Source organism: Spermophilus citellus (assembly GCF_964194105.1).
Source record: "Spermophilus citellus genome assembly, chromosome: 2".
Taxonomy (NCBI): domain Eukaryota; kingdom Metazoa; phylum Chordata; class Mammalia; order Rodentia; family Sciuridae; genus Spermophilus; species Spermophilus citellus.
In genome coordinates, this window is record NC_138183.1 from 211,007,265 (window position 1) to 211,034,314 (window position 27,050).

Sequence of the window (27,050 nt, forward strand, 5' to 3'; positions counted from 1 at the left end):
TCAGGGATAGAGCTGTTATTAGGGCTTCCTAGGTACCTGATCTCTCACCTCAGATCCCCCTATTTGGTAATGTGTAAAGGAGACCCAAAAGCAATGAAAAAGAAGCTGGAGGGACCTCAAGAGTCTCTTGCCAGTGTGTCCTTGTTCAGTCCATGTATTCTCTTTCCCTTAGTACTTTTATAGGGGTCCTTGTGTCTTTGAATGGTGCCACCAGACCCCCCACTCCACTCCTGGTAATGAATATCACTGACTTAGCATCTGCTGGTCAGAGCCCTTCACCTTTCTACAGACAAATGGGGTAATGACAGAACCGTCCTCAGAGGGTTGATGTAAGGACTCGCTGGGGGTAATCATGGATAGCCACGGCACACAGTAGGTGCTCAGTACGTGTTGGCAGCTCTTATTACTCCTGTTGCTTGTGTTACCTCATGACCATCTCTAAACTCCATCTTCTTCCTACTTTAAGCCACCTTCTTCCCTCAGGCCCACCTCTCCAGCAGCTTTCTGACTGTTATCCCACCTTTAGCCCCTGCTCCCACCAGTCCATTTTCCACTTGGCAACCACAGAGGTCTTTTCAACTCACTAATCTGTCAGGTCACTACCTTGCCTGCCTAAAACCCTTCAGTGCTTCCCTGTGCATACTGTGGCCTTGCAGACCCCATGACCTCCCCACCCCCGTCTCTCTAGTCTCCTCTGGTGGGCTATCCTCAATGTCCCCAGCCTTCAGCCACCTGGCCTGTTTGTTTTTTGCTGGTGCTGGGTTACCCTGCCTGAAGGCCTTTGCATACACCGTTGCCTCTGGAGCACTCTTTCCTCCTGGCTTACCCTTCTTTATCCGTCATACCCACCACACATATCAGTTCCCCAGCAGTGTCTTTGCTGGCCCCACAGGCTGGGTCAGGGTTCAGAACCAGGACTTTCCCTTCAGAGAAGCTATCTGGTTTGTAGGGGAAAAAAACAACTCATTAACAGCCTTACTTGATTTGGGTTTGTCTTCCCTCAGACTGTAATCTTCCTGCATACTCAGTGTCACAGGAGCTTATAATTATGACAGTGAGAAAGGTGAGGCCAAGGGAGGAGTGCTTTTCCCCAGGTCACACATGAGCAGGTTAGCTGCCCAGCTCCTTCAGAAACCAATGTCTCCTAGTACGGGGCTCGGTGCTGCTTCATGTCACACCTCAGAGAGTATTTGAGGTCTGGCACCCTGGGGGTGGCACCTGTGTTCAGGAGGTCTGGCATCTGCCAGAAACTTTGGGCTTGAGTCTCTCAAAGAAGGAGGAAATATGTTGTCTCAAAGGTGGGGGACAGGGCCTGGTGGGGGCTCACTCCAGGGCACAGTGCTGTGCTAGGCCTCCCTGGACAGCTGTATGTAGTTCCTCTGGCTATTCTGAGCAGTCTCATGACCAGTGTACTTGCTTTAGACCAAAAGGTCAGGTCCTTGAGCCACTCCTTCCCGTTAATTCCTGGGCCAGGCTGGCCACCACCCCAGTTCTGGCTCCCCATCCCTGGAAGAAGCTCAGAGCAAAAGGTGGGCCCAGGGACAGTTTGCTGTCCAGTGTCTGTTCAAGGGAATCACTTGGATGAGAGAGATTTCTTTCCAGGTCCATGGAACTTTTAGGGTGCATGGATGTTCCCAGGTTTCCTCTAGTCACTACTGTTAAAGAAACAAATATTCAATGAGATGTGTTAAAACACACATTATTCAGGACTATCATCAGAGATACAGGGACCACTGCAATGGGGTATTGCAGTGGAGAGAGATTAGGCTCAGCTTTGAAAACAACCTGGGTCTGGGAGTTTGTAGCCAAGGAGCAGGGTGTGGGTGGGTGAATGGAAAGTTAGGACCTGGAAATATCAGGGACAAGAAGGGGTTCTGGTTAAACCGACCTAACAGGATTCTTGCTGAAACAAGGCCAAAGACACCACCTGGGAGTGGTAGAGGATGAGGAACCTGATCGGATGTGGAAGGTGATGATATATTGAAGATGAGGGGTTCTGGCTAACCAGACTTAAAAAGTTGCCTTTGCTAAAACTGTATTACACATGAAGTGCACAGATGGGCCTAGGAGAAGGTTCAGAAGCCTGAGCTAAAGTTTGGACAAGCAAAGGATCTTTGTTACTATTGTCATCCAGTGTTGGAGAAATAGGCTTAGAGAAGGGCAGACACTGCCCAATACCATGAGGGAGTCTCACACAAGGGTGTTTGAGATCTGTTGGCCCAGGACCTGGCCATATGTATTTCTTTTGGGTCTCAGTTTTTAAAGAACCTGAAACTGCACCTGGCATGCTATTGCCCTCTTATTATTCCCACTGACTTCTGCTCCTAAGGGAGGGAGAGTAAGTAGTTACCTGACCTCCCAGGCTGGTTGAGACACCCCCCCCACACACACACACACACACTCAGGTAGGTAGACTCAGACTTGGCCCAAATTCTCCTAAGCAGGATTTTCCAGAATTGCCCTTTCTTTCTCAAATCATAATATTTATGGCTACTATTTGCTAAAACACTTACTGTGTGTCAGGTATTGTCTTGATTTACTTATTCTCATTTAATTCTCACAAAGACACCCACAGGACTGCAGTATTATTATCATGCCAGTGTCACAACTGGGCTGCTGAGACTCAAAGGGGTAAAGTTACTTATCCAGGGTCACTCAGCTCATAAGCCACGCAGCCAGCATTCAGACCTGGTCTGCCTGACACCAGAGCATTGTCTAACTACCACACAGTGCTGCCTCCTGATCATGTTCCAGAGATGGCAGAGTGTAGCCTGCCATGCTCCAGGCTTGAGTTTCCATCTGGTTCACTCCATCAGACGCTTTCCCCTACAGCATGTGCAAGGATCCTGCTCAGCAAGTTCTGGCCCTGGATGATGGCAAGCGAGGGCAATGTATGACCAGCTAAGGGACTGCTGTGGCCCTCTCAAGGAAGAAGGCTTCCCCACAGTGCCTCATCTGCCTTCTACCCATCCATACAGGCTGGGGACTCCATATGGCCTGGCGGGAAATGACAGAGGCACTGGGGAAGCCAAGAAGTTATCCTGCATGGCAGTTAGTTCATGGAAGGAATGCTGCTGCCCCTCAGCTCAGCATTCGACGCCTTCTACTCTGGCCCCTGGCCATGTCTCCCACTTTTCCTTTCCACCAAGGTCTCCCTGGCCTCCTCACTTGAGCTCTCATTTTAACCTCTGGGTTTTTGCTCATCTGTTCTGCTCACTTCAGTGTGCTGTTTGCTGAACATGCAGTCTGTTCCCTCAAGGTCCCTAACACTTAGCCTGGCTCCTCCTACCCTTGCTCTCTTCCTCCTCCAGAACAGAGGGCTCCCAGCTTGCATGATTCAAGTCTACTCTGAAGGCTTGGGGCTGGGGACAGATAAGCCCCAGATCGAGGACTAGCCTGGGTATGTAGAGACATGAGGCCACAAACAAAACTCAGGTTGTGAGCATCAGGCAACTAGACCTTAGGAAGATCACCAAACTAATCAGACTGCCTGGGCAAGACCCACCACCCTTCAGGCTGCAGTTTCTCTACCCGTAATCTATAGAGGTTGATCTAAATGACCAGCCCTGACATTCTGGGAGTTCAGGAATTCTGGGCTTCCACAGCCCATAGGAGCTGGGGGCACTAAAGGAGTCTTTTCCTCTATTGTTTCACACCCCAGCCTAGCTGCTCTCCAGGACACTGGTGGGCTTTCCAGGCAAGGGTTCTGGCACCAAGAGGGTAGGAGCCCAGGGAGGGGGTCTGAAGAACTTCTCTATACATTCGGCCTCCCTCAAACCTGTGCTCATTCATTCTTTCAAAGTCTAGTAATCCAGCCCCTGTCTGATAGGCTCACCAGCCCTCTGACAGGCACAGAAACCAAGAGTACCACCTCTTTCAGGTGTGCTTACTCTGGTCCAGTAGGAAGCACCCGTTGCCCTTTTCCTCAGGCCCTATTCCTGTCTGTGGGCCCTCAATCCAGGCATCCAGAACAGCAGAAGGCCAGTCACAGGCCTTATTCTCATTTAATTCTCACAAAGAATTCCTGTACTAGGCTGTAGGAGAGGGCCACAATGGATGGGTGTTGTGCTGGAGGGCTAGAGTGGAGATACTGTTGTTGGATGTCATAGGAGTCATTGCTGGAGGACTCCCACCCATGACTGACCCACAAAACTACCTGGGATGCTTCAAGAAATCCAAAAGTCCCAACCACTGCCCTGGGAGGACTCAATTCCTAGACCTGTCCACTCCCAGGTGATGCTAATGCTAGCAAGGGAGACTCAATGCTACGGGACCTCGGGCACGTGGGCTCCTCCTACTCAAAGTATGGCCCTCTGACTAACATAACATCACTGGGAGCATTTCAGGCCCCACCCCAAACTGAGCAGAATCTACATTTTAACAATATCTTCAGATGTTTCATATTCATTAGAGTCTGGGAAGCACTGATACAGACAACAGTTTCCAGCCGAGGGGTCAGGACGGAGAGGGCTATGTGAGTGTATGCAGGTTGACAGGGCTTCATAGATAATTCTGGTTTTCCTTGTGGCCAGTTGTTGGTGGCTAGGTAATGGCACCTAAATAAGGCTGAGGCCCCATCTTAGTAAATGACCACTGGCTCCATTCAGCTGCTGTAACGGAGCAGGATCTCTGGTCTCCTCTCCTTCTCTTACACGGAGCAGGATCTCTGGCCTCCTCTCCTTCTCTTACACGTCAGCAGAGCCTTTTGTCTTTACGCTTAAGACACACCCAGAACCCAACTGCATCCCCTCACCCCCGCTGCTGCCTCCTTGGGTGAAGCCACCATCTTCCTGCCCCTGGATTATTGTTGAAGCTTCCCAACTGTCCTCCTGCCCCTGCCCTGGCCGCCCAGCCCTTCTCCCCAGGGCAGTCTAGGCATCCAGAAAAATGGTACTCAGACCAAATCAGCCCTCTGTCATCTCACTTGGGCTTCTTGTCTCTCTCAGAGAAGAAACCCGAGTCTTCTGAGGACTGTAAGTGTCCTTTGAGTGTCCCCACCTATCCCCTCCCTTATGTCTTCCTCTCTGTCTCCTATGCGCTCATCCAGGTGCCATTGGCCTCTCTCCAGCACACTGTGCTTCCACTTCAGGACCATCCTTTCATGGGTCCTCCACCAGGAGCACCCCACCAGCAGATACTGCAGACATTTGCTCTCTCACCTCCTTCAGGTCTGTACTCAGGCGTCATCATCTCAGGGTGCACCTCTCTGGTTCCTTCCCCATCTTGTGCTTCACTGTTTCTCTCTGGCGTTTACCACCATCTAACATATAGTATATTTATTTGTTTATTGTCTGTTTTCCCCAGTAGAACGTAAGTTCCGTGGGATCCGGGATTTTTGTCTCTTTTCTCAATAGCGCTATCCCTGGAACCTAGAGCAGGGTCTGGTACACAGTGAATGCTAAATAAATATTGACTGAAAGAATGTAAAAGTTGGGTGGGTTTGAGACCACCCCAGGTCAGGCATGGGTTCCCCAAGCCTTTGATCCTATTCCTGACTGATCCCCACTTCCTTGCCTTACCTGGGAACACAGCCCTTCCCTCCCCCAGGCTGGAGCAGCAATGAACAGGCAAAGGTGGGGCAGGATCTCTGGGGTGCCCATCAGGGGAGGGTCCCACCTGCCATGGTCCCCACTGAGATGGGGCCAGATGAAGGTCTTCCCATCCTAGTCCCTCTGTCTCTCAGAGGCCAACATGTGTTTTCCAAAACCAGTAAGCACAGTTCCCAAGTCCCACTTAGTACACACAACCTCAGCCCCAAGTCCAGTTCTTGGGATTCTGAGGGCCAGCCAGGTTTTAATTTTTTCTCTACCTTTCCCTCTCCATCTTCTTACCTTTCCCTTTTTATTGTGCTCTTTTCTCTGGCAACTGTGTTTATGGGAAGTTCTAGGTATTAGTCACTGGCTTTCAAAATAGTCTCCTCTCCTTGAAGGCCTAGGATGATTTTTGTCCCAAACCCCCTGCTTTAAACTTCCTCATGTGTTCAGTAAAAAAAAAAAAAAAAAAAAAAAAAAAATGTGTGGAGTTCATATCTCCTTCCATCCCCCTCTTCTTCCTGCCTACTTGACCTTAGAATGATCCAGAGCCCCTTTCTCTCCTAAAAGCAGTCCTCTGCAACCAGGAAGTCTGTGTTTGAATTCCATCCCCTCCACTTTCCAGCTGTGTGACCTTGGACAAGTTCCCTAACCTGTCTGTGCCTCAAGAGAAAGATATTAATAGCATCTGACTCATGGGGAAGTCGGGAGTATTAAATGTGTTAAGCACTTAGCCCAGAACCCAGAACATAATAAGTGCTTAATTATTGTGAGTTCCATTATCTTCTTTTCACCAGTTCTTGGCCCTAGAAAATCCAAACCCTCACCTCTTCTCCACCTGCTTCCTTCTTTCAGCTTCTGACTCTTCTTACAAAGACCTCTTCTAGGGGGTCACCTTTCTGACCCTGACCCCTGGGGCCCCTTCTTTCAGACTCTGTCAGGTATCAGGGGTGTCACCCTGGGAGGCAGGCCTGGATTCTCTCTTGATCCTCCCACAAACCCCCTGTGCATCAGGCAGCTCGTGCTCCCTCTGAGCCTTGGTCCCCCATCTGCTGTAAGGATCTGCTTATTGCTGCTGTGCCTCCCCCTCCAGGTGTAGTGGGGTTATGGGAGAGATGGATGACAGGACTTCCGCCTGCTGGGTGAGAGAGAGAGAGGGCCGCTGACATCAGACTCTGGCTGGAAGCCAAGCATGGGGACCTGAGATGCTGACAAGTGTGCCAGTATGGTGGGCCTGGCAGGTAGGGACCACACATCACAGCTCAGGGCTTTGAAGCATCTCCTCTTTACAGGGATGCTCAGGCACAGGGAGGAGTGGCAACAGGGGCTAGACAGACCCCAGAGCTGCTGGAGCCTTGGGCAGGAGCTGGGGGCTTGTTGGTACCAGTGGGCAGTGCCTGCTGTGAGGCTGGGCTACTCCGCCAGGCTGACGCCAGGCTGGGTGGGGACAGGCTAATATTAGCTGGGGCAGCCCTGGACAGCTGAGCTCAGGGGGCCTCAGGAGCCAGCCTTGCTGCACCCAGGCTCAGATGCTGCTGTGGCCTGGGCCGTAGGAGCCAAATGAAGCTTTCTTAAGCCTGTGCAGGGCCTCAGATGCCCCTACCACCCTGGCCCTACCCAGGCTCTTTCCCTGCTGGCATGCCAGCCCTGCTCCTGCCTGCCCCACTGCCCATGACGTTCCCCACATCTTCTGCTCCTCCCCCATTGCAGTGCAAGAAGGTGTTCCTCTCCCCATACCCCTGTCTACACAGGCTGCCCATGAGTAGCGTCCCTTCAGGGCCGTTGTTAGCATCCATTCATTATTCATTCATTCCACAGATATTTACGAGCACCTACTAAGTGACAGGCACTTCTCTAGAGGCTGGGGGTGAAGCCAAGAACAAAACAATCAGAAATCGCTGCCCTTGAGTCCCTACATTCCAGTGCAGGGAAATGAAACTGGATTCTGAGGCTGTATGGTTTGTTTGATAGTGATGACTGCCGTGGAGGTACGGACCGGAGAGAAGGTGCCTGGAGAGCTGGAAGTGGCAGTTCGAACTAGTATGACAGGGAAGAGGTAAGGGAGGGAACCATGTGATATCTGGCCAAAAGAGGAAGTGAGACATGCAAAAGCCCTGAGCAGGCATATGCCTGGGGTTAAAGGTGGTGAGTCTGGGTGTCCAGAGCCAGACTCAGAAGCCAGGGCATTGTGATAGTCAGAAAAGGTAATACTCTTCACAGCCTCACTGGGCTCCTGACAGTGGTGTCTGCTCTTGCTGGGCCATCTCTGGGGCTCCCTGAGCATGCCAGCACAGAGCTTGGCTGTGTGCACATTTGCCTTGCCCTCCTACAGCCACATGGGCTTGCACACCTAACCCTCCGTGGAGGGGGCTCGTGTCCTACCATAATGGGTGATCTCTGTCCTCTGTCTGAAGGTCATCTGTGCTCAGGGGAAGACAAGTGAGGCCACATAAGGCTGCCACCAGGCTGGGAGGTGAGCTGTTCTCTGAGCTGGGTGTGAGGCCAGAGAGGAGTTAGTGACGGGGGGCTCTGCCAGACAAAAACCATGCCAGCCCTTTCCTGTCCTGGAGCCCTCAAAGATGGCTCACTGGTCACACTCAGGTATGCCAAGAGAAGGTGGTTTAGAGGAGAGGTTAGGGAACTGACTGGGGCTAGACTGCCTGACTCTGCTGATTATTAGCTGTGTGACCTCTGCAGTCCTCAGCCACCTCAGCTAGCTAGTGGAAATTACAAGAGTCCCCACCTCAAAGGGCTGCTGTGGGAATCTAATGAGATCTGACACAGATAGAGAGCCTGGTACACAGCACACACAGGTGTGCAAGTTATACATCGTGATCATTCTCATCATTTTTCAGATGAGGTATCTTTAAAGGATACTTGGCAAACACTGGTCTTGGCCCTCCTAGGAGGTTCTGGGAATACAAACCTAAAGTTTAAAGAGGGGTTGTTGTAACTAGGGGGACTAGGCCTGCCTGGTAGTTCCCTGGCCACTAATGTGGTAGAGTGGCTCCCTTGGGCCTTGTCATGGGGCAGGGTTGTGAAATACTTCAGACCACAGTTACCGGCCAGGGTTAATGTCTCACCACTTAGAGATTAATTTTTTATGCTCAACCTCAGGGGCTCTCTGAACTGCTTGTGAGGAACACTGTCACCCGCTGGGCCACCTAGAGCTAGGCAGATCCCTGGGGTGAGGACCATGGGCTGGATTTTTTTTTCTCCCAGTACTGGGAATTGAAGCCAGGGTCTACTCATGCTAGGCAAGCACTCTACCACTGAGCTATCTTCGCAGCTCTGGGCTGGGCTCTTATAAGCCCATTTGGTGGGTCAGCCCTGTGCAGTGTGCTCCCCTTCACATTGCCTTAGATGCTCCTGACTTGGCCCACACACCTGGAGCATGACACTTGCTTTTCTGGGCTTTTGTTTTCTTACCTATAAAGTATATACAACAGCATCACCGACTTCTCAGAGAGGTTAGAGAATCCAGTAAGACTAGATAAAGAAAGAGATCTTTGAGAGAGAAAATGTGGCTCCGAGTAAGGCCATGTCCTGGAAAGAGACCACAGTTCAAGGGCAGGAGGAGTTTGGGAGGGATCAGAGGAGAGGAGAGAGCACAGGGCTTTGGGCTAGGTCAGGACTGTTTTGGGTCTCCCTTCTGCTGCAGTGTGGAATTGCATGTGGAGTCAGCAAGTGACATCTAGCTAAGCTTGTTTCTTCTTGTGTGAAATGCGGATGACAGTGTGTACTTTGCAGCTCGGGCAAGTCTTCTAGGGGCAAAGCCCTGAGCACAGTGCCTGGAGTCTACGAGGCACTGACTGAGGATAGGTCCTGGCTATCTGGGGCACCACTGTCACCCCAGTCTTGGGCTCAGATCCCCTGGGCTCAGATCCCCCAGAGTACAGTGAGGCTGTGACTGAGCCACAGAGACAGGGAGGGAAGCCATAGAAGCCTCATTTGGTGGCCTCACAGCCTCAGGGCCACGAACCACCGTCACCAGTGATATATTTAGCGGCACAAAGGTCAGAAATGCCAGGCTTCCCTTCTGGGCAGCAGGAGTTGTGTCTCCTGAGACCTGGCTGTCACTAGCAGATATTTTTTCTCTCTCTGGCAGTCTGGGTAGTTGAGTGCAAGCCTGGGAGTTAGAAATCGCCAGGGTTTGCAGTGGCTTACCGAGGCTTTGCATGTCCAGGGTGCTCTCCAGAGCCTGTTGTGCTGTCCTTGGAAACCCACCCCCATTCTGTTCTCCACACCACGCATCTTGGCCTCAGGCTCCTCATCTCTTCCCCTAGCTCCCTTGTCTGCCTTTGGGTATGTTGTCTCCTGCACTAAGGATGCCCTCTCTTCCCCTCTGTGTTTCTGAACCAGACACATCCTTGGAGTCTGGCTTTGATGACCCTTCATGATGGATCCTTTCGGACCCCACTCATGAAAGAGCCTGCTCTGTCCTTAGTGCTTCCAAAAACTTTTCCTGTCTAACTTCAGGCCCCTGATCCACTGACCTACTGAGGTCATGTGTTTCTTGGACTTAACCGCGACCTCCCAGAGGAATGAGGATCAGCTTAGCAATGGTGCCTGTTATATCAATCGCCTTTGATAATGCAACATGCCTTATGAGAGCTCTGTGAGGCATAAGGATTAGATATCAGACCTATTTTATTGATGAAGGAAATGGCCCATAGAGATTAACTTATTTGCAAGTGGTACAAGAAGGATAAGATCCCAGGTCTTTTGGAAATGAAGGTAAACTCAAGCCAGGCCAGGATGTTGTGGTTCTGTGATCAAGAACAACATAGGTGAATAGACAAATGGATGAAAAGGTGGATATGTGGGTGCATGTAGATGAATGGATGGAAAGAAAGACACACACAGCTGGATGGATACACTACTGGGTGGATAACCGAACGGGTGGGTAAAGAAATGGGTGGATGGACGGATGGAAAGATACATCTCTATTGCTTGTCTTCAAGGCGGCAGAGGAAGTCCTGCCTCTCATTCAATGAAAATGTTCTAGAGGACTTCAGGGTGGCAGTAGGGTCCAGTAACTCAGTATACATGCGCAGTAAGTGGGATTACCAAAGGCAGGGGCTGGTTTGTGGACTGAGAGAGCTGGGAGCTGAGCGGTAGGCTGGCCTGAAGTATTGGCCCACTCTCTCTCCTCTGTTGGAGGAGAGAGAACCAGGCCCAGGCATGAAAGAAGTTTCAGGCAGAGTCACTTGAAAGGGGAGATTAGCCCCTCCCTACAACTACTGGAGGGCAGACAGTGAGTGCGGGATTGGCCTCTGAACCCCAGGCCCCTCTGAGCCTACCTGCAGTTTCATCTGTTCTGCAGGGAGAAGGCCTCCTTCCCTCCTCAGGCCCCACCCCCGGCCCAAGCAGCTTGTGCTCAAGGTGGCAGTGCAGCTCTGCTGGCAGGGGAGATGTCCCGAGAGGAGGATCTTCCTGGGGCCCTGGAAGACCTTGATTTGGCTACACAAAGATCCACCATCTTCCTGCTGCTTTTGCTGTCACCCTCAGCCTCTAGCCATGAGCTCCAAGGCTTTAGTTCAATTGTCTGACAAGGGAGTAAAGGGACCATGGGCATGGGTGGCCAGTAGTTGAGCTCGGCAGTGCCTAGATGAAGGCATCGGTGCTGTGGGCCTAGAGCATGTTCTTTCAGCTGGAACTAAGGCTCTGCATTTGCACAAGGCACAGCGCTGCGAGCTCCAGGCTCCCTCCCAAAGCCCTGCTCTAGTGTTCTCCAGCATCAAGCTGCACCCCCCCACCACACACATCCACTGGCCCTGGCGATCTCCCTGGGAAACCAGGTCCTGATGAGTGCCTGGTGCACAGCTAACTGCTCATTACAGTCACGGCTGCAGCTAAGTATAGCTCCAGCACACACCAGACTGAGACAACAAGGGAAAGCCTTTCCATAAAAAAACCCCACGTGCAAACACACAGACATCTTCACACACGTGCTACCCACACTCAGGCACACAGTGGCCTTGCACACACAGACACATATTTGCATGAATACAAGGCTTCCCTGTTCATTCATTCATTCATTCATTCATTTAATAAATGTGTGTTGGGGGCTAGGAGAGTTATTAAGAGCATGTGTTCTAGAGCCAGGCAAAACTGGGGTGTAAATTCTAACTCCATCACTTCCCTGTTGTATGACCTTGGACCACTTACCTTGAGCCTCAGTTTCCTTCTTTGTAAAATTGAGAAGGTGACCACAGTGTGGACCTGAGAGCTGGAGTAGGGCTAAACAAGATATTCATGTAAGAGCCCTTGGAAGTGGGGTCTGGCTCGGGATCAGTGTCAGTACATGGTAGATGTCCTCATCATCCCTGACAAATACCCACTGTGTGCCAAGCTCTGTGCTAGAAGCATTATTTAAAGCAGTTATTTCTGGAAGTAGTTGTGGAAATGGGGCCTGGTGCATAACAGGCATTCAATAAATACTTTATGATTATATGAAAGGGAAAAAATGCATGAGTGCCACATCAATGGGTGGCCAGATGTCCTTGGAACTTCCTTCTCTGGAGAAGAATCCACTCTCACTTATCTGTCTCAGGCCAGTGGTTGGAGCCCAGGGTTGCCACCTTGAGCCAGCTTACCATAGTGGCCTATCACAGTGGATAGTGTCCAGTCAAGATGGAGCCCCTGAGCTGCAGGCGCTGGACACTGGATTCTGGGCGCTGGAGTCCTACTCCTGGCTAGGACTGACATAGGCATCAGGCAGCTCAGTCAGAGACCCAGCTAGGCTGCCACATAGGCTGGGGTGTCTGGCCTGGCATGAGGAAGGTTCTATTTGCTGGGGAAGGGACCTCAGTTCAAACTAGGAACAAAACAGGCTTCAGGATTTGGAGACACTGTCACTGTTCCCAACCTTTGAATAAACCGGCTGCTAAAGCTGCCCAGGCCATCTCCTCCCATCACACCTCCTCAAAAAGAAAGTGACATTTCCTAGTGCTTTTTTAAGCCCAGGCTGGCTGGTCCAGACCAGGCTGTGGGGTGCGGAGGGAGCGGTTAGCACTGGGAGTCACACAGCCTGCATCTGTCCTCACCTTGAGTGATCTCAAGACACTGGGAATAGACATGGTCTCATCTCCTCACCATGCATTCCACATTCCAATTCTAATGCGCAGATGCCAGATGCCCCACTCCAGTGGGGCATCCAGGTTTCGAATTCTACATTCCCATGCCAGTTGTGCCTCACGGGTAGGACCCAGGCTGTTGAACTACACCATGGGTAGGTAGCTTGCCAACCTGCTGGGAGGGGAGGATATATCTTCCTCCTCTCTGGAAAGGAATCCTGGTGACCTTAAATCTATTCTCCACGGATGACATGTGTAGCATATTCATGGCCAGTGGGAATTCAGGTCTTTGTTCACTGATTGTACCCATTGTCAAGGAGATGGGAGTGATTATGCCTACTGCTAGTGTAGACATGAGTCTGCTGTCAACTAGTACACCCATTGCCAGTGTAGACACAAGTCTGCTCTCAATCACTTGCCCACTGTCAGTCTAACAGACCATCTCTGTGGAGACAGAGCATGCCTGTTGCCCATGAGAACATAGCTGAATGATTAGAGATTGTGTTCACGGCCCATCTAGTCACAGATTACCAGACAGAGATGATTCTTTTGCCAGTTTGGTTGTTAGATGTGCAGTCTGTGTGGTCAGTGCCAGTGTAGATGTACGTCTGAAATCAATAATTGTGCATTTTGCCAGTGTAGATACAGATATGATATCAGTGAGCTAGTGATTGTGCCCACTGCCTGTGTAGACAAGGGAAAGGATCCACCAGAGAAGTGGCTCACTTCCTAATGAGGCTGCAGGACGCAACTATATAACTATTATGCTGACAGGGGATTGAGACATGTAACCTGGGACACATGTCCATGACCTAGTTTGCCTGGATGAGAGGCTGTGCTTAGCTGTGCTCCCTGGTTCTGGGGAAGCAACCTCCCTTCTCTTACTAGTTGGAGAGTTTGGCTGGACTTTCACACAGGGCCAAGCCAGACCCTAGAATCAGCTACCACAGAGACTTCACCTTCTTAATGGGGAAGAGACAAACAATAAACATAAACACTAAGTAAATCGGAGAGTACAGATTACTAACACTCATGCAACTGAACTGAAAAGTGGTTGGATGTCATTGTATATAAGTTATACTTCAGCAAAGCTGGGAAAAGTTAGTGTATTTGAAAATGATGAGTGCTGTGGGAGAAAAATAGAGGAAGGAAAACAGATTACTGGAGGTGCTGTTGAAATTTTAACAGGGTGGTTGGAGTAGGCCTCATGAGTTGGTGACAGAATAGGCCACGGGAATGCTGGGCATCCTAGGCAGGGGGAGAAAGGGCCCTAAGGCACGCATGTGTCCAGCACATTTGAGGAACATGTCTGAAGATGTGGGTGTGGCTGGAGGGAGCAAAGAGGATGGTAGTAGGAGAGGGGGTCAGAGGGGTAAGGGAGGTGCATGTTCAGCAGGGGTCTTCAGGCCATTTCAAAGACCTTTACCCTGGCAGGGTTCTGAGCAGAGAAACGAGGCAACTGGAGAGATGCTTTTAAAAGATCATCAGGCAGCTGTGTTGCCAACAGTCCTAGAGCACTAGGGTTGTGGGAAAGTAGGAGACAGGTTAAAAGACTATGGCCACAACCCAGTGGGGGAATGACGGTAGCAAGGATGTGGGTGGTGGCTGAGGGGGCAGGGATGGGGCTCAGAATCTGGATTTAGTTTAAGCAGAGCTACCAGGATTTCCTTACAGATTAAATGCGAGGTGTGACAGAGGAGAGGTGTCAAGGCTGACTGCAAGGTTTTTGGCAAGAATGTCCTGGAAGGATGGAGATGCTGTCTCATGAGGTGGAGAAGGCTGCGGGGGTGCGGGGGTGCTCAGGAGTTCAGCTGACATGCTGAGTTTGAGCTACTAGAACTCCCCCTGGAGGTGCCAGGAAGGTGGGTGCAGGAGTCCTGAGTTCAGGGGAAGTGCTGGGCCAGAGAGAAACACTGGGAAGTGCTGCACGGTAGGATTTGAGGGTGGGGGGGAGCTGAAGTCTCGAAATGAATCCATCACTAAGGAATTGAAGGGTAGATGGGGAAGAGGAGCCAGCACTACCCCAAGAGGCATGCTGACAGTGAGAGGCTGGGAGGAGAGGTTGGCAAAGGACACCGGGATGAAGCCCCAGGTAGATGTCAAGAAAAGGTAAGGTCCTGGGAAGTGAAACACAGGACTGAGTGATCAGCACTGCCGATGTGGGCGATGAGTCTAGGGACAGGAGGATAGAGAACTGTCCCCATCTTCTGCAACTGTTCTTCCTTACACCTTGCATTTCCCTTCTCGATTGGTTCTATCCCTCCAACCTCTGCACAGTTGTCACTTCCTCTTGGAAGCCACTCTCACCCCAAGGCTTCTTCAAGTCCCATCCAATGCCTTGTACGTCCCCCTTGGAGCTCCTGTCAGTGCCCCCACCAGGAGCTGTGGTTATTTTGCTCACTCTGTGCAGGCCTGGGATAAGGTGGAAACGTTTGTTGGAGGGCTAGCAGGTGGGCAGTCAGCTGTCTGAGAGGTCAGACCATGTCCACAGCCCTCCTCTACATGTCCCTACTAGAGCCATCTTTTAACCTCCTTCCCCAAACACTTATAGATACACATATAGGTCCACACCTACGAGAGTCAGGATCCCTTAGGATGCAGGCACACAAGTGAGCCCTGGTGGGGACATTTCCAAGTGGATTCCTGGTAGACCTCACACCCAACTCCTCCATGGAACTTGGAGCCTCGGTTTTCTCATTTACCAGTTGGGGTAATCAGAACTGTCCTGCTGACTACCCACCTGGGTATGTTGTATGTGTATAGGGGGTATGTTCATATGAGATTCAAAATGTGAAGATGTGTTGTAAAGAAGCCTGTGCCCAATGTCAGGGCTTTCTGGAATGGGTGCGAAAACATTTGTAAGGGGAAGTACTGGAGCAGAGTGGTTTTAGAGTCAGAGACCTGGTCTCTAATCCTGCCTGCCACCTCCAAACTTTGTGGGGTATTTTTGCCACTCTAAACCTCAGTTTTCTCATCTGAAAAATGGAAGTGATGATATTTTCTTCAGAGAAGGTTTTAGAGATAAATGATATAATGTTTATAAAGCACTTAGCCTCAGGTGAGCATGAAGTTATTGCTTTATAGCAGAGGACAGTGTGGCTCAACAAACTCATTACTCCTCTAACCAAGACGGCTTGGTGAGGATGGAAAGGGTAAAGTGTAGGATCCATTGTCCACACAGGGAGAGTGCTTAACACAAGCAGGCCCAAGATGAGTGTGGGGGAAGTGGAGGAAACCTGGCCTGCAGCAATGCTAGCTGTGGCTCAGGGTGCATCCTGAGGCCTCTGCAGGAGTAGGCAGGACTTTCATAGGGAGGAAAAAGAGCAGGAGTGTTCTGGTGATCCCACCAGAAGTCTCCCCTTTCTAGGAGAAAGGGACAGAAGTTCACCAAGAAACAAATGCACCTCTCTCGGAGGTGTCCAAAGACAGAATGATTGACCTCATGAGTGTCTCCTAACCTATAGTGACCAACAGAGACATCTATCTCAAGGTTACTGCACAGGGAATCAGGAACTGCTTCCTGGAGGCCTGTGTATGGCTTTCTTCTCGGGGGTCTTATCATGTGTTTCTTACCTCTAATTTGTGGTTTTCTTTAGTAAAAAGGTTTGAGGCAATAAGACTCACCTCAACCAGAAGCCTTAAAATAAATCAGAAAAGAAAAGAAAGAATATTTTAATGAAAAGAAGAAATAGCTATACTCCAAACCCAGGTAAAGCATTAGCCCAGAATTGCACACCAAATTTAACTGAGCTTCTGGATGTCGGCGCAAAAGAAACATGAAGAATTGCATTCACCCACTGACAGAAAGCAGCCAGGGACACTGGGGACACAGGCTTGTCCTGACATATATGAAGAGTGTCCCATGTGGTATTCTAGTATATTTCTGAGTCTAAGATGCAACTGAGAAGGTGTAGGGAGACCATGCTATCTCCCCACTTCACTATCTGTTCTCCAGGAGACACTCAGGCCAGGGGTGGCGACGGGTGGTGGTTTTGCTCCTGACAGGGTCTTCCTGTTATGGGTCCCTCTGTGACAGCACAGATCCTAAGGCCCCTGTGCCCCTGTGTTGCAATGGCTGACAAAAATCAAAACCATATTGGAGTGGCCAAATCTAGCTCACGGGGCACAGCCTTGATGGCTTGTGCCATGGGGCCCATGTCCATCCATCTGGCTGCTTACAGGAGCTTATGGAAGGAGTTGTGGAGCAGGGTGGGACTGACCCCACCGTTGAGCACTCTGAGGACTTGACAAGATTCTTCCCTCCCTAGACATCAAACTCCTTGTCAGAAAGAAGTCATGATAATGAAACTTGCCTCGCTGAGCTGGCGTGAGGCTTATATGAGCAAATGTATGGAAAGTACTGGAAGCAAAGCCTGCTCACCACCGGTGAAGTTGTTGTCCTTTGTCTTGTTTCCAGAATTGGGCCAGAAAGTTGGCAGGCAGCTCTGGCTCAACCCCCACTCATCATGTGACCTTGGGTGGCCTTTCCTTCTGAGTCTCAGGTCCTTTCGGCCTAGCCTGAGGCATGGGCTCATGTGGAAACCCTGTAACCATGATGATGCTAAGTCTCTCTCCCTCTGAGGACTGCAGGCCATTGCTGGGTCTTGGATATGGCCTGGCCTTGTCCACAGGAAACAGGCTGTGGGGATTGGGCCATCAGCTCTCCCCAGGCTGTCCCTTGCTCCTGATCTGTTGTTAGCAGCAAGTGGCAGCAGGAGCAGAACAAATTAGGGGAAGAAACTTAATGAAACACATTTCTCCCTTTAGCTATTACTGCTGCTCCTCACCCCTCTTCCCATCCCCTGCTGCCCCCAGTAACTTCAGCAAAACAAAAACTGAAGTACTGTGTTGGGAGTTTTGTGGAGGAACCCTGCAGCCCAGCTTTCACAATACCTGAGTGCAGGGAACTGCCGTTTGGGGTTTTTTTCCCAGCCCCAGAACTCACTGGTGAGGAAGTCTCAGGCTCTGGCCATTTCCTCCACACCCCTCAATTTTATCTTACTTCCTGGAATGTGTTATTATTGTTCCCACTTTAATAATGATAGCACCGAGTCTCCAAGAGGTTACTCATCTGCAATGATATCCCACATGGCAGAGCTGGGATTCGATCTCAGGCTCTGAGCTGATCCAGGCCTCTACTCAGAGCTGCCTATTGCCCAGCACCTAACACAGTTCCTCACATATCAGAGCTACCTGGCATTTGTCTCATCCCTCATGGATCCCAAATGCCAAGATGGAGATGGTGGCATCAGAGCCATCTGGGACACAAATCAGAGGTAAATTTCTGCTCCCAATCATAATACTGAACCCAAGCCTCAGAGTATGGAGCAGGGCCTACATTGTATCTCCACTTGCCCAGAACCCGCTGCTGTCCCCTCCCACAAGCCTCTTTCCTCTCCTGCCTCCTTCTTTCCCCACAGGACTCCTCCAGGACCACAACAGGCAGCAGCCAGGCTGCTCCAGGGAAGGTTCTTCCTCCCAGGTCTTTGCCCACTCTTCTAGGGGGTCTGCATTTGCACCCCACCAACTTCTTGTTACTAAATCTGGAAACTTCTCTGACCCTGTCCCACTGGAGCTCTCTAAGGCTTTTCCCTGGGCAGATGCTCTTCCCCAAGCTGGCCTTCACTGGACAGCTTGGTCACTGTGCTGCTCTGTCAGGCTGATTGGGAGGTGGCCTCAGCCCCATCCATACCCCATGGGTTTAGTATGGGTCTGCAGTGGCTCTCTTGAGGACAGTGGCAGTGTTTCAGGCCTTAGTTTCCCAGATGCCTCACAGCTAATAGGTTCCTATTCCCGGGCTGTAAGATTCTAGGCTTTTCTACATCACAGATACTCTAATGCTCAGTGCAGGATTGTGGCAGGAGCACCAGGGCAGAAGGGTAGGAGACAGCATTCTGCAGGACTGATGGTGGGCTGGAACCCCCACCTCTGACCCTCTCTGTGTTGTTCAATTTCATCAGCATGGCCACCTGGGAGACAGGGATGAAAGCTCAAAAAGGGGCAGGGATGCTCCAAGGTCACCCAAAGACGAGCCAGACCTGAAAGTCAGGTTGGCCCAACGTCAGGGTATTGTCATTTCTGCTCCAGTTGCTACCTCCTTTGACAGAAGGACATGAGCTGCTTTTGACCTGGGATCTAGAAGGCAGTTTGCATCTGGGGAATTCAAGAGGTCTGGAGGGTGGGGAGGATACTTGCCTGCGCAAAAGCTCAGAGGCTACAGTGACAAAAGACTACTCTGGGGACCAATGAGGGTGTTTCAGGAGAATATATCCATCTCTGGTCATCCTGAGAGCCCTGCAACATTGGATAGGTCCCATCCTTTACTGTTCCTCCATTTCTCCATTCCCTGACAAGTAGCCTCTTCATAGAAACCTCTGCAAGCCTCCTCTGTCTTGGTGCCCTGTGTTTCTAGTGGTCACATTTCCACAAGTCCATCACACCACTGACTTACAGCATATCATTATGTCAGTAATATGACCACATTGAGGATGTGGGAAGAAATATTATTTTAAGGATGTGTGCATGTTATGTATGCAAAATATGCTTCTTGAGGTGAAAACACCATGGGAAGCCTTACCACCTCAGGATTTCCCAGGCCAGCTGTCAGGATGGCTCTTTCCAATGTGACCTAGGTCTAGGATCATGAGAACAAATCTCAAAGGCAGTTATCACTCTCTCTGGGGGTCTGGACTCTCAGGCCTGGCTGCTGCCTGTTGTGGTCCTGGCCCCACATCAGGTTGGAAGCCAGGATGGAGAGTGTCAGTAGGGATTCTGAGCTGGGTACCACCTAGCCAACTTCCCTGCCACCTTTTGCTGGGCCAGCTCAGGGGCCTTTTCCCTATCCCACTCTGTCTGTCCTTCTTCTTGGGCTAGTGTATGAATGACCATCTTTGGGATGGAAAAGGATCAGGACACTGGGCTGAGTTCAGTGTCCCCAGCCAGATTCTGATCTCTCTAGGTGATAATCCATACATGCACATGCACCACAAACCATGCATAGCCCCATACATGTGCATGCATATGCATGCATACACACTGCCCTCAAGATTTACCCCACACATGCACACCACAAACCATACATGTCTTTGAATATGTACACACCCAAACGTGCACATATGCCACATCCCATACAGAGCTCCATACCCACTCATGCATATACCCCTACATACCAGAAGCCACATATCCTTACGCATGTGCAGACCCTTGCACACATACGTGTACTCATATGCCAAAACTCACACATAGCCCAATATATAGATGCACACATACCACAAAACAAATATATCTTTATAGGTGTGTAGAGTTGTGAGTACACATCTACACACATGTGTACAAATCATACATGTCTGCATACATGTATGTGTGTACACATAAACATACCATACCGCATGCACATGTGCACAGAGCCATGTACACACCCCAAACCATATATAGCCCCATACATACACCCCACCGCATACATTTCTCCATACGCATGCACACACATGCCACTCAACACCTACCCTCACACACACACTCACACACCTCATATTTTCCTCCCACCCACACTTTTCCAACCCACATGAATCACACACAGCGACCACTTAATAAGCAAAACTCTGTGGAGAGGCCTGGAGTCGGGTCACAGAGAGACACCTTCGCCATGCAAACCCCTGCTCTGCATTTACACACTGCCTTCCAACAGGCTCTCATAGGGCCCAGTTCCTGCACGCGCTCACACTCTCCCGCTCCAGCACAGGGGACTGCGCAGGGAGCTCCTCCCGCCCACCTGCAGGAGCCAGCAGGAAGGAGCAGAGAGCAGAGAGCAGGAGCAGGTGGGACCCACACACGGTGCCCTGGCCTCTCCAGCTTCATGGTGGAGGCATTGAATAGAACAGAAAAAGAGACCATATCCCAAAGAGTCTCTTCCCCTCATCCTCCATCACAGCACTGGCCAGTCCAGCACTCTACGGGCACGTCCAGCCCAAGAAAGTCCAGACAAGTCTAATTCAGTTTCTAAACCCAACTCAACTGACAATTTATTTAGGACAATTGCCCATCCCGTCTGCTCTGCATCACTGACTCCACATGGATTAACTCAAATGCTGCACACCCCCGTGGGGCAGATTTAATTAGGTGGAAAAATTGACCTGGAGCCTCTGGGGGCCTGGGGCCTGGACATCAGCCAGGGCTCCCCTGTCAGCCATCATGTGTGTTACCCCCTGCCCCCACTGCCTGCAACCTTGCTCTGCCTCAGAATCCTCAGAAGGGACAAAGTCCAACCCTCACTTTAACTTTGATGACATTAAGGCCCAGAGAAGGGAAATGACATGCCAAGGTAACACAGCAAGTGAGCAGCCAGGCCAGAATGTTGGTCGCTGCACCATGTTACAACCAGCACCTTATTCCTGAAACAATGAACTGCAAGAACACGGATCCCCACGGCAAACCCTTGAACAGCTCTGAAAGGCAAGCACAATTTTCTGAAGATGAGTGTGGCATAAATAATTCATAAATGAAAGTCATAGCACATATTGGTCATTTTAATAGATAGTAAATTGCCTTTCTGATTTATGGTTTTGGGGTGGGGTTATGATAAAAATAACTTGGTGATTTATAAAACATCTTCTTAAGTCAACAGATCGTTAGTAGGTTTGTCTGACTTTACAGCCAACAGCTTTACCACCCAGGTTACCATAGAAATGGGATGCCTCGCTCTGTTGCCATGGCTACCACTTTCTAGAACACAATTGGTGGGTCTCTCACGGATAGTGATTTGGTTCTGGAAAAAAATAAAAAGAGCCAGAAACTACCAGCTTGGGTTTATGTCACATTGTCAGGCAATCTCTCCTACATTGTCTTGAAATTTTACAGCCACAGAGCTGGCCAGGTGGTGTGACAGTTGCCCCTAGGCTGGCTGGCAAAGGTCCCTTGGTGCCTCTAGTCAGACTAGGAGCCCAGAAGGGACAGGCTTCACAACAGGCCATGGGTGTTGTGGGGCTCAGCTGCTGCAGGAGTGGGGTGGCAGAAACAAGACCTGGCAGGTGATGGGAGATCAGAAGGCCCTGGGATGGGGATCAAGGGCCAGGGACAGGAAGTCCAGAGGCAGCATCGTCTGAGCAGGCAGGCTCAGGAAGGGCCAGAGAGGCAAAGGCAAAGAGAGTTGTACCTACCCATGTTGTGGGGGAGAGGTGAACATCACCTCCCAGTGGGGCAGGGTGGGCAGAGCAGTACCTGGGGTCTGTGTGCTCGTAAGTATGCTGCATGGTGCCACCACTGCATCATCTGTGTGCTCTTGTGTGTATCCGCATGAGTTGTGTGTATGCACGTGCATTTGCGCCTTTTGATATAGCACCTGGGTATATCTGTTTGGTGTGCAGTGACATGACTCAGTGACTCTACTTGGGCTCTCACATTCTATGTGTGTGACCAGGCATTGAGCTGTGGTTCATGTGTCCTTGTGCTCAGTGTTGGTGCTTAGGTGACAGGTGAGGTGTGTTCTCTGGGTGGTGGTTGTGTCTGTGATCTGTGGGTGACAGTTTCATGTTTCTGGGTGACTGGGGACTTGGAGGCAGACAGCTCATGGGGGTGCAGCCTCCCTGCCCTTGCCTTGGGGTTGATAAGCCCAGGGTCCTGCAGCTGCTGCTCAAGGATTATCATTCTGAGCCTGCTAAGCAGGGCGTCCCTCCCTGCCAGGGGTCAGATGATCCCAGGCCTAAGCCCACACCTATGCCCACACCCTTCCCTGTCCCATTGGCTCAGCTCCCCAGAAAGTTCAAGTCTTCTCCTCAGTGGAAGAAAGAAGCCAGGCAGGGACACAGGCTAGGCTATCGAAGGATGCTGTCATCACTGGAGCCCACCCAGAGAGCTGCTCCTGCCCCAGGTCCTAGCAAGTTGTGGGCAATGAGGCCTAAGAATGATTCCAATGTGTCTGAGCTCCTGCCTGTGGGCCCAGGTGCCATGCTGTGTCTGTCATAAGGGAGCTCTCAGGGAGAGCTGGGCTGTGGGTACCAAACTCCAGGATGGAACCATCCAGACATAATCAGGCCAGCTGCAAAGTGGGATGAGTTGTGTTCTTTTGCCCCAGGAGCTTTGGAGACTTGGAGGTCAGAGCTCAGGTTGCAAAGCTTGGTAAACCTGGGTCCAGTCTCAGTCCTCACTGGCTTTCAAACCTAGGCTTAGTCCTTTAACCTCTTGGTACCTGGCTTTCCTTCTTAACATATGTCAGTACAAGGATTAAAGGCTCATGGTAGGTCCTCAAGCTCTGCTTTCCTCCTTCTTGAGCTCAGCCAGCCCTAGGCATGAGCAGAGAGAACTGAAGGCTTGACTGCTGTCACTTTGGCTGTGTCCTTGGTTGTCCATCTACTAGTCTCTGGATTTGGAGAATGTTGGAGTCTGAGTGAATCAGGAGCGGCTTGCTCCACAGCCCTCTAAGGGTCCTCTCAAACCTGAATGTTGCTAGAGCTCTGCCTATGAGGGATGATGGCCACGCTTTGAGGCAGCAGAAGCCAAGAAAGCAGGCACCCAGGGAGCCTCTGTAGGGAAGAAGGCCTAGCCTCCACCCCTCCAGCTCTTCAGGGGAAGAAATCTTAGTGTCTGGCTCTAGGCTTGGCATCTACTGCCTTCCCTTCATCTCCCCACTCCTTGGGCAGTGGATATCAGGCTACAGTTAATCCTGGAAAACCAAGGACTTTTCTATACAAATCTTACAAGGCCTGACCTCCTTTTGGGCCTCAGTTTTCCCATCAGGATCTGTAGTGAGGTAGGGCAAATGAAAAGAGAGCTAGAGGGCCTGCAAGGGCACCTGGGAGTTAGAAGGCTCCTGGGATATCAATGCCCTATCTGGGCTTTTCCCACGAGCCTCCCTAGTCACTATAGAGCCAGGTTGGAGACAGATTCTCTGTCTCCCTAGGGTGAATATAGAGACTCCTTGGGGAGTCCCTTTATTTACAGCCTTATAGAGACCACAGTGCCAATGAGAGCCTCACCCCAGGGAAAGAGATATTAATGAAGGGTGAATGGGATTTTCCCAGACAGATTGGAAGGGACACTCTCCCTCCCATAGAAGGTATAGCAGGTGCAAAGCCATGAAATGGGGGAGACACTGCGGTCAGAAATGGCAGAGAGTTTCACATGGTATGAATGTTGGGGACATGTAGGAAGAGGACCTTGAAAAGCCAAGTGAGGCCAGGGCATGGAGAGTCTCATGTTTCAGGCTGGGGAGTTTGGGCTTTTCTCTGTAGGCAGCATGGGCAGAGCTGGGATTCCCATGGGCAGCTCCTTCTGATGGCTGTGTGGCTGAGAATGAAGCCTTAAACCTGTGTTGATGGGGGGTGGCCAGGTTGAGAGAGAACACAGAGGAGGATGGAAGTGGGAGAGCTCAGGATAAGGGTGTCCTGGCTGGTGGTGCATCAAGAAAGGAGGTACCTCCTGGCTTCACCTTTGGTCAGATCAGGAACTCTGGGTGCCATGGGCTGTGCCTCTGAGATGCCCTCAGACTCTCACAGGGTGCATATTCCTCTCTGCTCAGGACAAGGCCCAGGCAAGGGGCATCACCTATCCTTAAGGAGTCTGGACCGTGAGTGCCAAGCTCCAAAATGGAGCCCCCAGAAGAAACTGGGGACCAGATACCCAGCAATGGGGATTTTCCCCCCTAGTACTAGAGATTGAACCCAGGGCCTTGTACACGCTAGGCAAGTGCTGCTCTACCACTGAGCTACATCCCCAGCCCAGGGGTGTACTTTTTAGCTCCAAGAGGTTTGGTTACTCTAGTGATGGAAAGAGTTTGGGAGCTTGGTGAACTTGAGTCTGAGGTGGTAGCCTCTTCCAGTTGCCTCTGCCTTGCTTTCCTGATCTTTCTCTGTGGCCTCCCAGGTCTGAACTATCTGCATCTTGAAGAAAGAGCTTTCTGGAGTTGGAAGACCTGACTGCAGCCTCTACCTGCCTCTCTCAAGGGTGTACAGATTGTTCTCACCTTTTCCCAGCCCCTGTTGGGGCTGAGGGGGCTCATCTTTAAGCCCCGTGCATTGTATACTCATCTCTGTATGGTCCTTCACCCCCAGCTATCAGGGGAGCTCCTGAGGCTGGACAAGGCTTTGTTCAACTCTGTGCTTGTCATAACCTTGTGCCTGGTGAAGATTGCCAAGAAAAAAGGATGGAGGAATGAACCAATGGGTGGATGGACAGGTGAAAGGAAAGGAGGGGAAAAAGAGGAAGGGGTTATAAAAAGAAAAGAGGAGGGAAGGGAAGAAGAACAGTGGATGAAAGTAAGGGAAGGAAGGGTAGAATGAACACACAAAGGAAGGAGGACAGGAAGGAGTGTGAATGGGTGAACAGATGGAAGAAAGGAAGGGAGGGAGAGAGGTAGAAGGAAAGAAGCATGAGTGGACAGATGGATGGTCATTCTGAAAACCTGACTTTGTCCCCCCTTCTTCCCCCTCCTCTCCCCTAGTCCACAATGTGGTTTAAAAAATCCATACAGTTCTTAGTTCCCAGATCCCTGCAAGATCAAGTGCCAGGCCCTTTGGTCACAGTCAACCCAGACTGGGTCATTCTGAGACTCCCAGTGTGGACCCCCCACAGTGCGGGTGAGCATCATAGCAAACTCAGGCAATTGCCAGAGGCTTTGTGGCTGCCTTCTGCTGCTGACCTGGGGTGCGATCTTGACACTCCTTGATGGAAATAGACAGGAGTTGGATAGAAGAAAGATGAGAAATGCAGCCCCTGAATAGCTGATGCCCCTACAGCTGCCCCTCTCATTTCTTTGCGATCTTCAGCTCCAGCAAGCCAGGTCACCATGATTAGTCAGGGTAGCTAACTCTTTAACAAATCACCTCCAAATTGCAGTAGTTTAAGACAATAGAAGTTTATTTCCCACTCAGGTTCAATGAGGGTATTTAGTGGATGTCTTTCTTTCCAGGGACCCAGGCTCCTTCCCTCTGGTGACTGCTGGCCCCTAGGGCTTCAGTGTCTGGCTGGCAATGGGGGTAAGAAAGTATGGAAGATCAAGGAGGAGGGTTTTACCAGCTGGGCCTGGCAGTAGTGCACATCCCTCTGCCAAGGAAAATGTGGCATGTCAGCTAAGGTCATGTTGGAAGGGGCCCTTGGTGGGCATCTTCCCTTGCTCTGGCCCTCTGCCTGGACCCAGCTTTCTGTAGTCTGGGTGGGAGGGCTTCCCCTCTGACACTCTGTGTTTCTTGCCCACAGTATGTGGCCTTTGCCTCCCTGTTCTTCATCCTGGTCTCCATCACCACCTTCTGCCTGGAGACCCACGAGCGCTTCAATCCTATCGTGAACAAGACAGAGATTGAGAATGTTCAGAATGGCACGCAAGTGCGCTACTACAGGGAAGCGGAGACAGAGGCCTTCCTCACCTACATCGAGGGCGTCTGCGTGGTGTGGTTCACCTTTGAGTTCCTCATGCGTGTTGTCTTCTGCCCCAACAAAGTTGAGTTCATCAAGAACTCGCTCAACATCATTGACTTTGTGGCCATCCTCCCCTTCTACCTGGAGGTGGGCCTAAGTGGCCTGTCCTCCAAGGCTGCCAAGGATGTCCTGGGCTTCCTGCGAGTTGTCCGCTTTGTGCGCATCCTGCGCATCTTCAAGCTGACCCGCCACTTCGTGGGCCTGCGTGTCCTGGGCCACACACTCCGTGCCAGCACCAACGAGTTCCTGCTGCTCATCATCTTCCTGGCCCTGGGCGTGCTCATCTTTGCCACCATGATCTACTATGCCGAGAGGATAGGGGCACAGCCCAACGACCCCAGTGCCAGTGAGCACACGCACTTTAAGAACATCCCCATTGGCTTCTGGTGGGCCGTGGTCACCATGACGACACTGGGCTACGGAGACATGTACCCGCAGACATGGTCTGGCATGTTGGTGGGAGCACTGTGCGCACTGGCAGGCGTGCTGACCATTGCCATGCCCGTGCCTGTCATCGTGAACAATTTTGGGATGTATTACTCCTTAGCCATGGCTAAGCAGAAACTACCAAAGAAAAAAAAGAAGCATATTCCGCGGCCACCGCAGCTGGGATCTCCCAATTATTGTAAATCTGTCGTAAACTCTCCACACCACAGTACTCAGAGTGACACATGTCCGCTGGCCCAGGAAGAAATTTTAGAAATTAACAGAGCAGGTAGGAAACCTCTTAGAGGCATGTCGATCTGACCTTTCACCTCCGCCCCCTGTAGCGATGATTCCAGATTCAGTCAAACTGCTTCCTTAGTTCTGTGGGTGACCCCGGACCCTGCACTCAGTCTCGAGGTGTGGAGCCTGGGGGCCCAGGGAGATGCTGGCAGCCAAATTCAGAAGGCAAGAGCCTGCTAGAGGAACCTCACTGGTGGCCCTGGGTAAGGAGGTTGATGCGGTTGGTCTCGTGACGTTCTGAAGAGACCACATGGCCCGTGGAGTTACTGAGGACTATCTTAGCAGGAGCCCCGGGGGCTGCTGCTCATGT

General features: G+C 51.0%; 1 protein-coding gene across 1 annotated transcript in view; it reads left to right on the forward strand.

Annotated features, from left to right (window-relative positions):
• Positions 1-27,050, forward strand: part of KCNC1 (potassium voltage-gated channel subfamily C member 1) — a 41,907-nt gene that overhangs the window by 5,083 nt on the left and 9,774 nt on the right. The window contains exon 2 of the mRNA XM_081282258.1: positions 25,796-26,729. Coding sequence (XP_081138384.1) covers positions 25,796-26,729 — 934 coding nt within the window. The remainder of the gene's footprint in view (positions 1-25,795; positions 26,730-27,050) is intronic.